The 14,969-nt window shown below is 36.0% G+C and overlaps 1 protein-coding gene across 2 annotated transcripts; it reads left to right on the forward strand.

The window, feature by feature from the left end:
- Positions 1-1,418: 1,418 nt before the first annotated feature.
- On the forward strand, positions 1,419-5,018 carry LOC113282958. 2 transcript variants are annotated; one of them, XR_003327260.1, is made up of 8 exons: positions 1,419-2,154; positions 2,238-2,405; positions 2,510-2,591; positions 2,740-2,806; positions 3,086-3,271; positions 3,382-3,442; positions 3,913-4,389; positions 4,948-5,018. XR_003327260.1 is itself a non-coding variant. In XM_026532070.1 (7 exons), exons 1-7 carry the CDS (start codon positions 1,431-1,433, stop codon positions 4,101-4,103), a joined length of 1,479 nt encoding a protein of 492 aa, XP_026387855.1. In that variant the 5' UTR covers positions 1,419-1,430; the 3' UTR covers positions 4,104-4,491. The 2 variants fall into 2 exon arrangements, 1 of the variants encoding a protein (XP_026387855.1); XM_026532070.1 differs by lacking the exon at positions 4,948-5,018 and having other exon boundaries at positions 3,913-4,491.
- The last annotated feature ends 9,951 nt before the right edge of the window (positions 5,019-14,969 follow it).

Genomic DNA, 14,969 nt, shown 5'->3' on the forward strand with positions numbered 1-14,969 from the left:
ATGAGGCAACACATCTGAAGTTCCGCTTTTAAACCGCACAAGGGGGAGTGTTATAGGGCCCATGGATGTGCGGTCTATTAATATATTAGGGTTTAATCCTTTATTCTTGTATAAATAGAATACTTATCTATGTAACGGGATTCCTTCCCTTCTCTGATTAATGAAAAGTTCTTCTATCTTTTCTCTCTCTATTATTCTTATTCCAGAAAAATACGAAATTTAAACTATAATTTAGCTAAGTTATCGACGAAATCAGAACTAAGTTAGAACAATCGTGCCGTCAAATCGATTTCTTATGCTGATATTGTTGCACTTGCTGTTAGAGGCTCAATAAAGTGAAACATGTATAGAATTTGAACCATCACCAATTTATACAAGCAAGTTAATTATGTATCTTTCTATTAGATTTAATTAATTAGCAATATTATGTGATATTGTGGATGCAACAAAGTGGTGGACCTAACTGGGAGGTTCCATTAGGAAGGAGAGATACAAGAACTGCAGGCCTTAGTGCCTCAAACAACAACACCCCCCACAAACTCAGCACTTCGAAACCTTACTGTACTCTTCAATCGCCAAGGTCTCGGTGAAGTAGACCTTGTTGCACTATTGGTAAATAAAAATATTATTCCTCCATTTTTAAAAGATAAGCTTGTTTAGCTTTTACAAAAATTAAAAAAACTAATCATTGGAACCATTTTTTCATGTTTTTTCCTAGTCTTGGTCCCCATTCATTTGTTATTAGAGAAAGAGGAGAGAGAAGTGGTCCTCTTTTTGTATTAAGAGAGAAAATGGAGAGAGAGAGAAGTGGTCCCTCAATGGATATAGTAGTAAAATCATAACATTTGACTTTCCACATATGGAAACAAGGCTATTTTTTTGACATACCCAAAAAAGGAAACCTGCCTATTTTTTAGAAACAGAGGGAGTAATCGACAACAGAGAGAACTCCGAGAACAAAGTTGAGAAGAGAAAGATAAGAAGTTTATACGGACAACTGCTATTTCCAAATATTGTTATTAATATTCCTTATTGTCCTACGGTGCGGGTGAATCCGCGAATTTCAACGTCCAACCGCACCAAACCACTAAAAGTGTGAATTTGAAAATTACACTCGTATCCGGCCCATAGATCTTGCAGATTGGGTTTTATCCGCATTTTTATGGACAGATACGCGTGAAATCCGCGGTTCCGAACTTTTTGCTCCCATGTAACCAAAGTTATCATCAACCAGTTCCGGTTTGGTTCCGGGTATCACTTTACACCCCGAAATGTAGGTGTCCCATAGCAGCCATCCCATTAACACGCACACTTTCAAGAAGCCGGATTTTACTGTCCCACGACTCCCACGTCACTCCTTTCCTTAAAAACCTAATTTAAGTTTATTTCCAAAACCGAGTTGTTCAAATAAAGGAGAACCCAAATTGGAAATGGAAATGGAAATGGAAATGGAAGTGGAAGAGACTCGGCTCGGTCAAAACGAAGATGCAGAACAAAACGAAGATGCTCTGAAGAAAAATGATGGTAATGAAAACACCTCACCGGAGATTATGTTGGAAAAGGGTAACAATTTTGTTGAAGAAATTTCACCGAATGAGAAGAACAAGGAAGAAATTCCATTGATTACTCAAATGGAAATGGAAATTGAAGTGAAAGAGACTCAGCTCGGTAATGAAGATGCAGAACAAGTTGCTGCTACTTCAAAGACAAATGATGGGAATGAAAACACCCCAATGGAGATTATGTTGGAAAAGAGTAACAATTTTGTCGAAGAAATCTCACTGAATGAGAAGAACAAGGAAGAAGAAATGGAAATTGAAGTGAAAGAGACTCAGCTCGGTCAAAATGAAGATGCAGCTCCGAAGAAAAGTGATGGTAATGAGAACACCCAACTGGAAATTATGCTGGAAAAGGGTTACAATTTTGTTGAAGAAATTTCACTGAATGAGAAGAATAAGGAAGAAATTCCATTGATTACTCAAGTCAGCGATACAAAAGAAGAGATTTCTGGAGATACTAATGATAGTCAAATTTCAACTGAATCTAGTAATAAGAAGAAGATCAAGAGAAGATGGACTTGCGAGGAGAAAAGGGATCGGAAAAACTACTTTTCTAATCAAGGCAAAGTAGTTTCTGAAACTTCGAAGTTCATAAGTGAGTATAATAAGCACATAACTTAGACCTAATTACTGAATTCATTATTTTGTATTGATGATTCTGTTGTTTATTTTGTTTAGGGGAGGAAAAGAAGGTTAAAATAAATGGAACAAGTAAAAAATGTTCATCAAATGGTGGTGCTGTTGTTAGAGTGAGAGAAGTGATTACTCGTACTGATAAGAAGCTTCTTGTTCTTGATCTTAATGGATTGCTTGCTGACCTTTCTAACGACCTTGGGAGAAAAGCACGTAAGAATTCTGCCACCATTGTTAACTTTAGATGTTTTTTTTCATTGATTAGAGTTAAAGGGTTAATTTGGGTTAATTTCATTTTTGTTTTGTTATTGGTGTAGGTACTAAGAGACCTTATTGTGATGAATTTCTTAAATTCTGCTTTGAAAGATTTCATGTGGGTGTTTGGTCTTCTAGAAAAATGTACTATATCCAACCAATCTATGTTACTTATATGTCTGAGTACTTTGATCTATTAGCTCTCTTTGATTGAGTTGTGGATGTAGCTTTGTGCAAACGCTGAGACGTTTGATAACCTTATTGATTCAGATGTTGTTGTTGCAACTTGCAGGAGTAATGTGATTAATGTAGTTAACTTTCTCATGGGAGATATGAAAGAAAACCTTCTGTTTTGCTGGGTAAGTAAGTAGTTCTCAATTTATAAGTTTCTTAGTTGATTCGTTTAATGCAGTCCGCGTTCAGGTTTTCTTTTCGGTCGTTGGTACTCTTGCTTCAATTATATTGGTTCTTTACTAAAACCAATTTACGCAATGTAGTTGAGATAGTGATATGCTGTTTGCATTACATAAAAACTAAAATTGGATTCCCATATAGAATATCATTTTGATTGAATCTATATGCACTTTGTTATAATCCTGATACCTTGTCATATCTGACTAACTTTTCTTCCTTGGCAGGATGTATCTCACTGTACAGAAACAGGTTTCAGAGTTCTAGGGGACTGGTATAAGCCTTTAGTTCTAAAAGAGCTGAAGAAACTATGGAATAAGCATGAACCAAATCTTCCATGGCAAAAGGGGGTTTTCAATGAATCAAACACATTATTGTTGGATGATTCCCCCTACAAAGCCCTATGCAATCCTGTAAGTTATCCGCGTTCTACACAAAACCATATTCTGATATCGGGTTGTTACATGTTTTTTGTTTTGAATAGTTGATACTGTTTGTAACTTTATTTTCTTTGGATGTGTAGCTGTACACTGCAATCTTTCCATCCTCATATACTCGAGAGGCTCCAAATGACAACTCATTAGGTTAGACTTCTCTGATTCAAGACAATGTGTTACTTTGAACTGCACTAATTTGAGACAATGTGCTGCATAGTCTGCATATGTTTGTAGAAATTACATGAGTTCAATGAAGAAGGATTTTGCACATCCAGTTGTAGGAAGTGGGTAATGTCACCACAACACCCTAGCTATTGTGGGGGTTAATGAGTGGTGGTCCTTGACCATATGAGCAAACGATAATCTAGTGATTTTGCCCATGTTTACATCTAGGTAAACCATTTGCCACTTGGAAATTGGACCACATTAGCTGACCATATGACATGGCCATATAATCTCTCTTGTTTTCTCCATGGTTGGTCCATATGGCCTTAAATTGTCTCAAAGCTGAAGGCCATTCTGAATTTCTCAGTCTTTCTAACAAGGCTAACTGCTTAACAAGTTTCCAGATTTTCATACTGTCAGAATAATTCTCACATTTGTAATTTGTAAGCCAGGTCCAGGAGGAGATCTGTGGGTCTATCTAGAAGGTTTGGTTTTGGCTGGAAATGTCCAGCAATATGTGGAGCAACACCCTTTTGGCCAGCCTGCTATTACAAGCCGAAATCCCAAATGGGGTTTCTACCTAGAAGTTTTTAATGCTGTTGTAAGAAAGATGAGTCAGATGGAGTTTTTAGAGTATCTTTAGAGCAGATTTGGGAGCATTTTTGAAGGTCCTTTTATAATTTTATATAGGTCAACGTTACATTAGGTTGAAAGGAAAATGGTGCTTTGAGGAAGCTCTTGTGTTAGTTAATGAGTCCCTACTACAGTTAAGTGGGCTTTGAAAATATTGTATTAGACTTAGTAGTGGTATTCCTCTCAAAAGCTACCAAATATAGTGTAGTGCCATATATCCCTGTTGATGGATACACTTCTTTTCCACACATGATGCTTAACCACCACTCCATAGATAGATCGATTTCGACAGCCAGGTATACACATGCAACTCAATTGTCCTACTTCTCCCTTCCCTTCATAATATGTATTTGTTCCGGAAGTGAAGTTGTTCATGCTTTGGATTCTTTGTTTTTTAACCTTGGTTTGGTATCTTGTGACATGTGGGCCTTCTTCTGCATGATTTTCTTGCATTACTTACCCTAATAGGGGTGTGCAACGGACGGACGGTTGCGGATTATGGGTCACCCGCAACCAAACCGTCAAAGTTGTGGATTTGAGAAATTCAACCGTGACCGGCCCGATCATCCGCGGATCAACGGGTGATGCGGGCCGGTTGCGGATTAACCATGGATTTAGTCAAAATAGTCCCTTGCCTTCTTTCTTCCTGCTTTTGTTTTAGAATTTTTCAGCTTTATTCTGACCCTTACTTTGGCTCTGCATAAGCACAGTTCGTGCTTCAACGTCGTTATACATTTATCATAATTCAAGTTGTGAAACCCATTTACCAAGATGCTATGTGGGTTCAGCTAATAATCTCAAGGTCCTTTAGAATGACGATGACACATCCATTTACTAAATGTCTTGGTTTCCAGGAACTGCAAGTACCGAAGTACATCATAACGTGCTAACTTGTTAATGATAGTAATGGTGTGGAAGGTGGGAGAGACATGATTGAGTTCTTAGTGGTGAACCTTAGTAATTGGGTGTGTGCTGTCATTAAGTCCCCTCACACCCCAAGGAGTGAAGACCCTAACAAAGAAAAGCATAAGCTCAGGTACTTTTTTTAAGTCTTTCATTATCTGTTAGTCATCAGGCTCTCGTTAAAAATACATCAGTGCTCGAGCTTAGACTAGCTATTACTATTTTTTATTAATTTCTTTTATTACCCTGCGGTGCGGATAAATCCACGGATTTACAAAACCAACCGCAACCAAACCGCTAAACCTTACGGATTTGAGAATTCATCCGTGACTGCCCATAGACTCTTGCGAATTGGTTTTCACCCGCAATTTTGCAGACGGTTGCGGATGAAATCCGCGGTTCCGGATTGTACGCACACCCCTACTTACCCATTTATGCCAATAACTGTATGCTCGTCTTTCTTTCTTGGTAATGATCTACATGATTTTTTAATTTTTTTTCCCTTCCAACCAATATCTCTGTTATTGTGACCATGAACTATTATGCTTTGAACCTCTTGGAAGATTTGTTCACTTGGAAAGTTTTACTTCTTTGTTCTAGAGTCTAGACAACCGTATTTCACATTAGTTACTGACTTACTATTCCCACTGGTAAAGAAATATGTGCTAGTTGGTGTAACATAGAGTTGCTGTAGAACAATATCCTAGTAGTTACCATCCGGTTATGGTTCCTTACTGGCTCACATTCTCAGAAGGAAAAATATCGTTTGGTCTTTTTTTATGTGGTCCCATGTCTGTTTAGTCCTTTGGGAAAACACCTTTAATGTTTGGTCCATAATAGTTTAAAAATATAAAACAAATAAAATTACCCTTCCGTGTTAATTTTTACTTGTTTTCTTGTACAGTTCATTCGTCGTAATGAACTCCTGTTAATTTCTACTTATTTTTTCAAAAAACATATAAACCAGAGTTCATTCCAGAAATGAATTCCAGATAAAAACCTAAAAAAACAAAGTTCATTCCAGAAATGAATTCCATATAAAAACCAACTCCATATAAAAACCTAAAGAAACAGAGTTCATTCCATAAATGAACTCCATATAAAAACCTAAAAAAGCAGAGTTTATTCCAGAAATGAACTCCAAAAATCAGATCGAAGAACAAAAAAAAATGATGAAAACAAACATAGATCTACAAGAAATCATCATCTTATCGTCTTCATCGAATCATCTTCATTGTGTTCATCGTCTCCATAATCTTCATCTTCATCGTCTCCATCATCGTCTTCTTCTTCATCTTCATCTTCATCGTGTTCATCGTCTCCATCATCGTCGTCTCAATCATCTTCATCGTCTCAATCATCTTCAACAGCAGCAGAGAAGAAAAATACACAAATCTTCATCATTTTCATCATCTTTAAAAACAGCAAAATCAATCTCGTAATCGTGAAAATCAAGCTTTATAGATCTGTAAATAAATCTTCATCAACGTCATCGTCATCGTCGTTCTTCATCATAAAGATCTTCATCAAAACAAAAGAAGAAGAAAAACAGAGAGAAAAAGTAGATCTAGAAACAGGAGAGAGAAAATAAAAAAAGAAATGATTCCCTTTCTCTTATTAATTGAGTATATATATGGTCCACCAAAAAGGTTATTTCTGCCACTTTAAAAAGAAAATTACATCATTCATGACGTTATCCCGTGTGGGTATTGTCCACCCTAGGACCAAACCATAATTTTTAGGACTAAACTATAATACATTTTTTCAAAAAGGACCAAACAGACAGTTGACTGAGTCAAATGGACTAGACTCTCTCTAATATATTATTACTAGGACTAAATGGTATTTCATACTTCTCTCAGAAACCATGTAACTTAATAGGAAATCAGAATTGTCAGTTAATGGTGATTTTCATATGGTGCAGAAAAAGCATTGTGCAAACTCTGCATTTATTTGTAGATCAAAAGAAACTTAAGCCTGCAGAACCTGAAAATTTTGATACAAGTACTTGATTTGCTGCATGGTTATAGCTATTGCTGTCTGCAGAAAGTAATAAAGATTACAGTACTCGTGTTGCTGAGGTGTTTTCTCATGTGCCTAAATCTAGTACATCTATCCCTTGTTTCTGCAGCTCATGCGCCTAGTTTCTTGTTTGAATTCCTAGCATAAGATGCTGAAGACCATCATACATGAGCCCAGAGTGAATTTCAAGTTTTATGAATGCTAGTTATTGAATGGGATGATTGATTCTGGTTAGGTCGTGCAAAACCAAAAAAAAACTTAAAAACTGTCACCCTGATCTCACTTGTAAAGAAGTTATGTGAGAAGGCTGTTTATTAAGAATTTTTGAGCTTTGAAACTGTCCTGTGCAAAAGGTTGCAGAAAACCTCGTCCTGCAAGGTGGTTCCTAAAATTTCATAGCTAATACAACCTTGAATTAAGATAGAAAAATTACAAAGTCCTCCGATGAGCTACAATACTTCAATCTCCATATAACTAAACTATAATTTTTTTTGACCATTAGGTCCTTTAGCTGGGCGCCAATCTGATTAGCGTTTTTGTGAAAAAACATACAGAATCTCACTAGGGTTTCTATACTTCATTTGTTCATCCTCTCGCACAAAAGTCTAAACACTCTTCTTCTTCTCTCCTCAGAATAAGAGAAAACAACCTAAAGTTTCCCCTTTCGATTTATAACCTCCATAGATCAGATCGCTTCGAGTGCTTTGATGAGTTTGTTCTTGGATTGATAAGGATTCTCTACATACTACTATTGCTTATTTTCATTCCAAGGTTACAAAAGTGAGGTAATTTGCATCTCTCCTTTCATTTTGAAAATTTTCATGATTTCACCAAAATAGTTGATAGTTTGATGTAAATAGCATGTTTTAGAGAGTCGGATATGATTGTTGGACATGCATATGACGAATTTTACATGAAATTTTAGAGTTACAAAATCGGATGTAATTGCTTATTTATATTCTCTTTTTTTCATAAAACCTTGTTGGAGGTAGAAAATAATAATAATAAAAATCTCATGAAAGTACTGCTCCTGGGAAGGTGATAGTATCTTTTTTTCATAAACGGAGGGAATATGTTTTAGTCTAGATAGTGTGATCAAATTAAAGCATGAACATGTGTGATTTTTCGGACATTTAATCAGATGGAACATCAAGATAACAAAGACGAGGTTGGCAATGATGTGCCACCAGCACCGCAAATTCCTACAATCGATTGGAATGTGCAAGTCTCGGACAAGCATGGCAACCCTGTCAATGTGCTTTTAGAACCACCCAACCCTCCTCCCTTTCACTTTGATGCTAGTTGGGGAACAAGGGTTAGTAATTTTTGCTTTAACTCCTTGACTGCCATATGTTTTAAGTTTTTGTTTAATAATTATTGTTTCTTGCAGGAGCAATGGAAAGAACTTGCTGAAGAGTGGTGTGCTTATCACATTGTTTATAACAAGTTTCATTTTGAACGAGACCGTCAGCGTCAACTTGCACTTGGCCAACACAGAGAGGACGGATCAACATCAAACCAGCCACATGAACCATCTTATTATAATCCTGGAGAAGATTCACCATCACAGGTTGCCTGTAAAAGGCAAGCCACAAGTCAAGATGGTGCAGATGCCCCAACTACTAATCCATGAAATGTTAACTAGTACTGGTTTCAGTTTGGAGGATGTTTATTTAGCTGAAAAGTCGATGTTGTGAACTAAGAATGCACAGTTCTATATTTTGGTTAATGCAGTACTCTATTTGCTTAAATGAATGCATGCTTATTTTCTTTCAGTTTAAATGGTTTTACATGGTTAAAATGATAAAGGTTACACTGGCCATGAGCATTTGCAGTGTTCCAACATTTTTAAAATTCGTCAATTATGTGAGTTTTTTCCTCTCCATTTCTGGCTTTTTGTTTGTTGTCATCATTGAATGATTTCTTTTCTTTTGTTTAGTAAAGATGAGTTGTTTGGAGTTTGGAGGACGAAAGATCCATTCATGTTTTTATCAATAAGGTTTATAATAACAGTTCACATGCACATGTGGGTCTAACAATGTCACATGTTTCGATCATATCATCACCATCACAGGGCTCACTTTCAGATTCTATATATATTCCAAGTATCGTTTCTAAGATTTTTGTTTAGGATGTTTTAAGCCTTACAGAACTTGAAAACTTCCAACAGGTCAACGACATAACAGTTGTATGTGTCTTCCACATACAAACAAGAAGCATATTTGTCTCATAACTCTACAGGTCAGTGAAACTTGGTACGTCTTTATTAGGAGAGTTATCATTGAACAATCTGCCCACATCAACCCGCGTTAGCTATGGACCTATGGCATACCAAATGCAAAATATGGCTGCCAGAATTTCAGCCCCTTTCTAGAAGAGGACTTTCGTGATATATTAGCTGATCATATGGAGCATCACTGTAATCTTACGATCATTGTTTGCATCCGGTTTCTAAATTCAAACCAAAAAAATATATTTAAACCTTGAAAAATGATATAGTATTAAACTAATTAAAGAACACCATCAGCCTGTGAGGGATGATATAGTTTGACGTAGCCGGTTTGATAACATCTCCATTGTAGTCCAGCCCGGTTAGGATACCTGGGTTTCACCCAGGCGACCCGGTTCAAATCCCGGCAATGGAACTCTTTTTTTTGCGTAATTTATACTATGTGAATTTATATCATTTGGTCGTATTTTTTTTTTTTAAACTTTGTACGCCATTATTATGCTCATCACTCCACATTAATTTCTCCCTCTAAAGAGTCTAAACATAGTAGAGGAAAATTAATTGAACATTATGCCAATTCCAACTCCTGTTGGCTACGGACCTCAAGTACGGTCCTAGTTTCAACATTAAGGTCTCCCGACATAGCTTTTCGCAACCGGAAAAGATCCCCCATAGATTCAGCCTAACATACTTCAATGTTTCCCACAAAAGTTTAAAGTGGTGAAAATTTGGGAATACACCATCAGGGATCAGGGTTTTTCACGAAGCCAGAACATATCTGTACGGTTATGCTTGCCTGCAGCTATTCGTCACTAAAACTGTAAAACCTGTGATGCCATTTGAGAAGAGAATGTTATTGTTCTCCAATCAATAATATAGGTAGGTAGATAGCATTTGGGATCCTGTCCCACATCACATGAGGCTCTTCAAACTGTATCTTAGATCAAAAAATCTTAACCAACCCGGCATTTAGACATTTTAAAAACCGCTTAGACATAGGTAGGTCCCACAAAGTAGGGCCCTCCGCAAATCCCAGAAAGGCGGGGTCCAATCGATGTGTCTGCCCGGTTTTTAATCTATTCAGTCGCTCGGTACGTTTAGAATGATTGATCTCAGATATAGTAGTCGTATTTAATTTGAAAGTCTTTTTTAGCCGCATATTCTTCACTAAAATCGGTACCATTTTAGACTTGCATGTTTTTGGCTATTATTTGTATTTTTTTTTCTTTCTGGAGGAGGTGTTTAGTATAAACTGATTAGATTGGGGTATACCCAGATTAATTGGGGTATACCTAATAAAACAAAACTCGGAACATTATGAAGTAAACACACAACACCTTTTAACCAGATGCACTCTTGCTCAATTAACAATAATAATGTGTTTAGTTTAATTAATTTAGTTAGTTAATTAGTTGAATTAAAATTCTCAAATTAGGTATTATTCAGATTGAACTCATGGATTATGTGCTATGATTTTTGAGAAAAAAATTTTAAAGATTTTTTTTGTAACAAAAATGAAACCACACTAGTCAAACACTTCTGCAAAGGGGATTGTAAAGCTGCTGAGTGATTTCATACTCAAAGTTACAGAAGGAATCAACACTTTCAATTCTGAAAGTGAAAAGTCGACAAGGTCGACAAATTTGGAAGATAACAACCATTGATAGCCGGCATGCTGATAATAAATCATAATTACGACTATAGGATTTTTGACATACAAAGAAAGGTGTTACAAACGCATGATTAGTCGGCAAGGTATTAATTTCATAAACCAGCCGACTAAACTATAGTCTTCAAGGTCGAGAATTCCAAACACCAACGACTAAAAATCTTATAAACAGGGTCGTCACGGTTACAGATAAACAACCATGCCGACTAATAGGAAAAATGTGAAAAAGTGGGGGTCTAATAACCACACCCAATATTTCGCTTACTAAGGACCAACTCCAATATACTTTCAAGAGAATCAACTAGACAGTCAGACTCAATCTAAAGAAAAGTATATCAAAGAGTAATATCTCAATTTCTCAATTCAATCTGCAATCAAACAAATAGGAATTTGCGAGCCGGATTGAATATAAGAAATTACTTGGACGGTATCGAAAACCAATATCCAAGTGTCAATCAATTTAATCAACAACCAAAGGTTGGATTCACAATTGATTGAACTTACGCACAACCAGTGATATTTCAATTATATAAAAAAATATAATGAGGAAAAAAAAATAACACAGACACCAAAAATTTTGTTAACGAGGAAACCGCAAATACAGAAAAACCCCGGGACCTAGTCCAGATTTGAACACCACTTTGTATTAAGACGCTACATACGCTAGCCTACTCCAAGTTAACTTCTGACTGCAATGTAGTTGAGCCCTAACCAATTTCACACTGATCAAGGAACAATTGCGCTTCTTATGTCTCTGAAACCCAACAGGATTCTACGCACTTGATTCCGTTAGCTGATCTCACCCACAACTAAGAGTTCCTACGACCCAAAGTCGAAGACTTGATAAACAAATTTGTTTCACATAGAAAAGTCTTTAGAATAGATAAATCTGTCTCCCACAGATAAACCTATGAGTTTTGTTCCGTCTTTTGAAATATCAAGGTGAACATGAACCAATTGATATACCAGACTTATATTCCCGAAGAACAACCTAGAAATATCAATCACCTCACAATAATTAATTTAATCGTATGGTAACAAAAAAAGATATTGTGGAATCACAAACGATGAGACGAAGATGTTTATGATTACTTTTTATCTTGCCTATCGGAGATTAAATCTCGAGCAAATCTTAGAGAAGATAGTACTCAATCACGATAGAAAGCAGCAAGATCAGAACACACAACTACAGAGAAAATAGTTGGGTCTGGCTTCACAATCCCAATGAAGTCTTCAAGTCGTTAACCTACAGGGTTTTGGAAAAAGCTAGGTTAAAGGATAAACGACTCTAGTCGCAACTAATATCACACAGGAGGTGTGAGGATGAGGTTTCCCAGTTGCTAGAGTTCTCATTTATATAGTCTTCAAATCAGGGTTTGCAATCAATGTTACCTTGGTAACAAAGCGTTCAATATTCACCGTTAGATGAAAACATGATTAGACTCAAGTTAATATCTTTCAACCGTTAGATCGAACTTAGCTTGTTACACACAAATGAAAAGTGACTTCATTTAGATATGGGTAATCGTACCTAAACGTGTATACCTTTGTTGGCTCAACAACAGTTAACCGAAGTTAGCCATATGAACACTTTCATATCAACCATGTTCATCTTAACCATAACTAGTTCAAATGACTCAAATGAAACTAGTTCTAGAGTTGTTCAATTGTTTAATTATCATACAAGTGTACAAGATACAATTGAAGCAAAATTAATTTTGATTCACTCGAATCAAGTCATGAACATTATAGCCACGGTTTGCAAAAGATTGCACTCCTTATCATATAAATGTATTAGTTCATGAACAAGTCGATTTCAGAACATTATCCACTCAAAAACGGGTACACATACGTTAGTGGTCGGACTAAGTTTGGGTTCGCCCGTATGCGAACGGGTACGCATACCTCCAATCTCAGCAGAAATTCCTGGACCTGAACCTCACACCAGTACGCATACCGGTATGCGTACAAGGTTCTTGGACTTTCTCAAAACCAACCAGTACGCATACAAGTATGCATACTATGGTTCCGGGACTTGGATTACATATATGCAAGTACGCATACTATGCTTAAATCCATTTGTTCTATACTCTCATTTTCACGTACCATTGAAACATTCTTGGAAGACGACGATAGATGTCTCACACAAACTATTAGCTTCAAAGCAATTTTCAAGTGATCGAATGATCAATATGAAACTTTCTGAGTCTACATCAAATGATTGTCTCACACAAATCAAGGAAGATGTTACAATGCGATTTTCACATGATCATCTTTTGACTTTCGACAAGAATATAAGATGAACTTGGTTAAAGTGAAAGCTTACCAACACATATTTCGAGAAATATGTAAGTGAGTTAAACTCAGCTCGAAATATCAAATGTGCATAATTGAAGTCTATATAGCTATACAACTTTTGTCTCAAATAAGAGATATAGTAGATAGACTTTTGAGTGATAGATAAATTCAAGTCTCCACATAACTTTTCTCGATGAAGTTCCACAAGTTCCCTTGAGTAGTTCTTCGTCTTCATTTGATGAACGCCGTGGAGTCTAAAGCTCAACTACACTTACTACTAATCCGAAACTTAGCTATAAGTAGACTAGAAAACAAGACTTATAGTTTTGGCAACTAAACTTGACAAACAAGCTTGAGATAGCAACGCTTGCGAGTTCGACCGAGCAGTGCTCTAATAATCTCCCCCTTTGTCAATTTTACTGAGAAAACTATCAATACATATGGATTAAAAAATAAATAAACTTGTAGCTTCTCATCCAAATACTTGATCTCCTTGGTTCTTCAACATTACTCAAAATCTTCGTCACTTCCAAGTATTGTAGTGATTCTGAACGTGTTTAACTCAGCATCTATGTTGTTGAAGATCCGTAGCTATGATAATGAGAAAAAAGTTGCTCTCAATCATTGTTATACAGTGTTTTCATAGTATTATTACACAACATCAAAGTCCAATTTTATCACAACTTTGACAACAATACTATGGTGATATGTATCACTCCCCCTTAGTCAATACTTCATCTCACATGAAAAACACTCCGCCTTACATAATGATCCGTAAACCATATGTATTTGTAGTGTGAACCACACATTAATTCTCCCCCTTTTGTCAATATAAATTGGCTAAGGTACGAAAACTATTGGGATCCTAATGAAATTTCCATAAAGATACTTCATGACCAAAAGAGAACATATCAACTTTGTTTCGATGATTTCACATAGCCGAAACTAGTGTATTCATCAAACAGTTTATAAAGATACAAGAAAACTCCTACAATATTCCAAAACCGCACTCCCCACAAAGATTTGGCAATTAAACATAAGTTCAGTTAAGAACTCTCCCCCATAAAATGTCATTCTCGAAAGAACAACAAGAGCGACCTTAATTTCACAAGAAAAGAAGGATTTCTTTGGACATTAACAAATCACATGAAACATTAATTTGTATCCAAAATACTCAATTAAATTAACCACAAGAGAACCCATGATTAATTTAATTGGAAATGCTCACATAAGAGAACTTACGTAGCCGCACAGCATTTACACAAAGATGTGGATCAGGGAAAGCCCAATACTACGGAATATTCGAAGACTCAATCTATTTTTCATCAATGTTTGCATAGAGACATATAATAGACTTAATATTTGTAGAAAAAAGTTCATCCTATCTTCATCAATATTTGCATAATGACATAATAGGCTTGACCTTTGTTAACAAAAGTTCATTCAATCTCTTACCAATATTTGCATAATGACATATGAAAGACTTAACTTTTGACAATATTTAGCTGAACTTCTTATGGATTTAACACATTTAGCAGTTTAATTGAAAGATAAAATCATTCAAGGCTAAAATACCATCAAATTCATTACAACCATTAAGAATAATAGCTTAATAGATTCAACAAAAGAAGTTCATTAAAAGACAATTAATACAAAATGAAGAAACTTAACCATGCATGATTGCGATTGTATTTCTCAGCAATCTTAAAGACAGGTTCAGTCAGTTCAGGATGAACTCCCAAAACACAGTTCAG

The sequence above is a fragment of the Papaver somniferum genome, chromosome 5, assembly GCF_003573695.1.
Source record: "Papaver somniferum cultivar HN1 chromosome 5, ASM357369v1, whole genome shotgun sequence".
Classification (NCBI taxonomy): Eukaryota; Viridiplantae; Streptophyta; class Magnoliopsida; order Ranunculales; family Papaveraceae; genus Papaver; species Papaver somniferum.

What these genes read in the sequence shown, in the direction of transcription:
- LOC113282958 (XM_026532070.1), top strand. Translation starts at nt 1,431, where the DNA reads ATGGAAATGGAAATGGAAATGGAAGTGGAAGAGACTCGGCTCGGTCAA. An exon ending in TGAAACTTCGAAGTTCATAA is followed by an intron (nt 2,155 to 2,237) that starts GTGAGTATAATA and finishes TATTTTGTTTAG; the next exon opens with GGGAGGAAAAGAAGGTTAAA. An exon ending in AAAACCTTCTGTTTTGCTGG is followed by an intron (nt 2,807 to 3,085) that starts GTAAGTAAGTAG and finishes CTTCCTTGGCAG; the next exon opens with GATGTATCTCACTGTACAGA.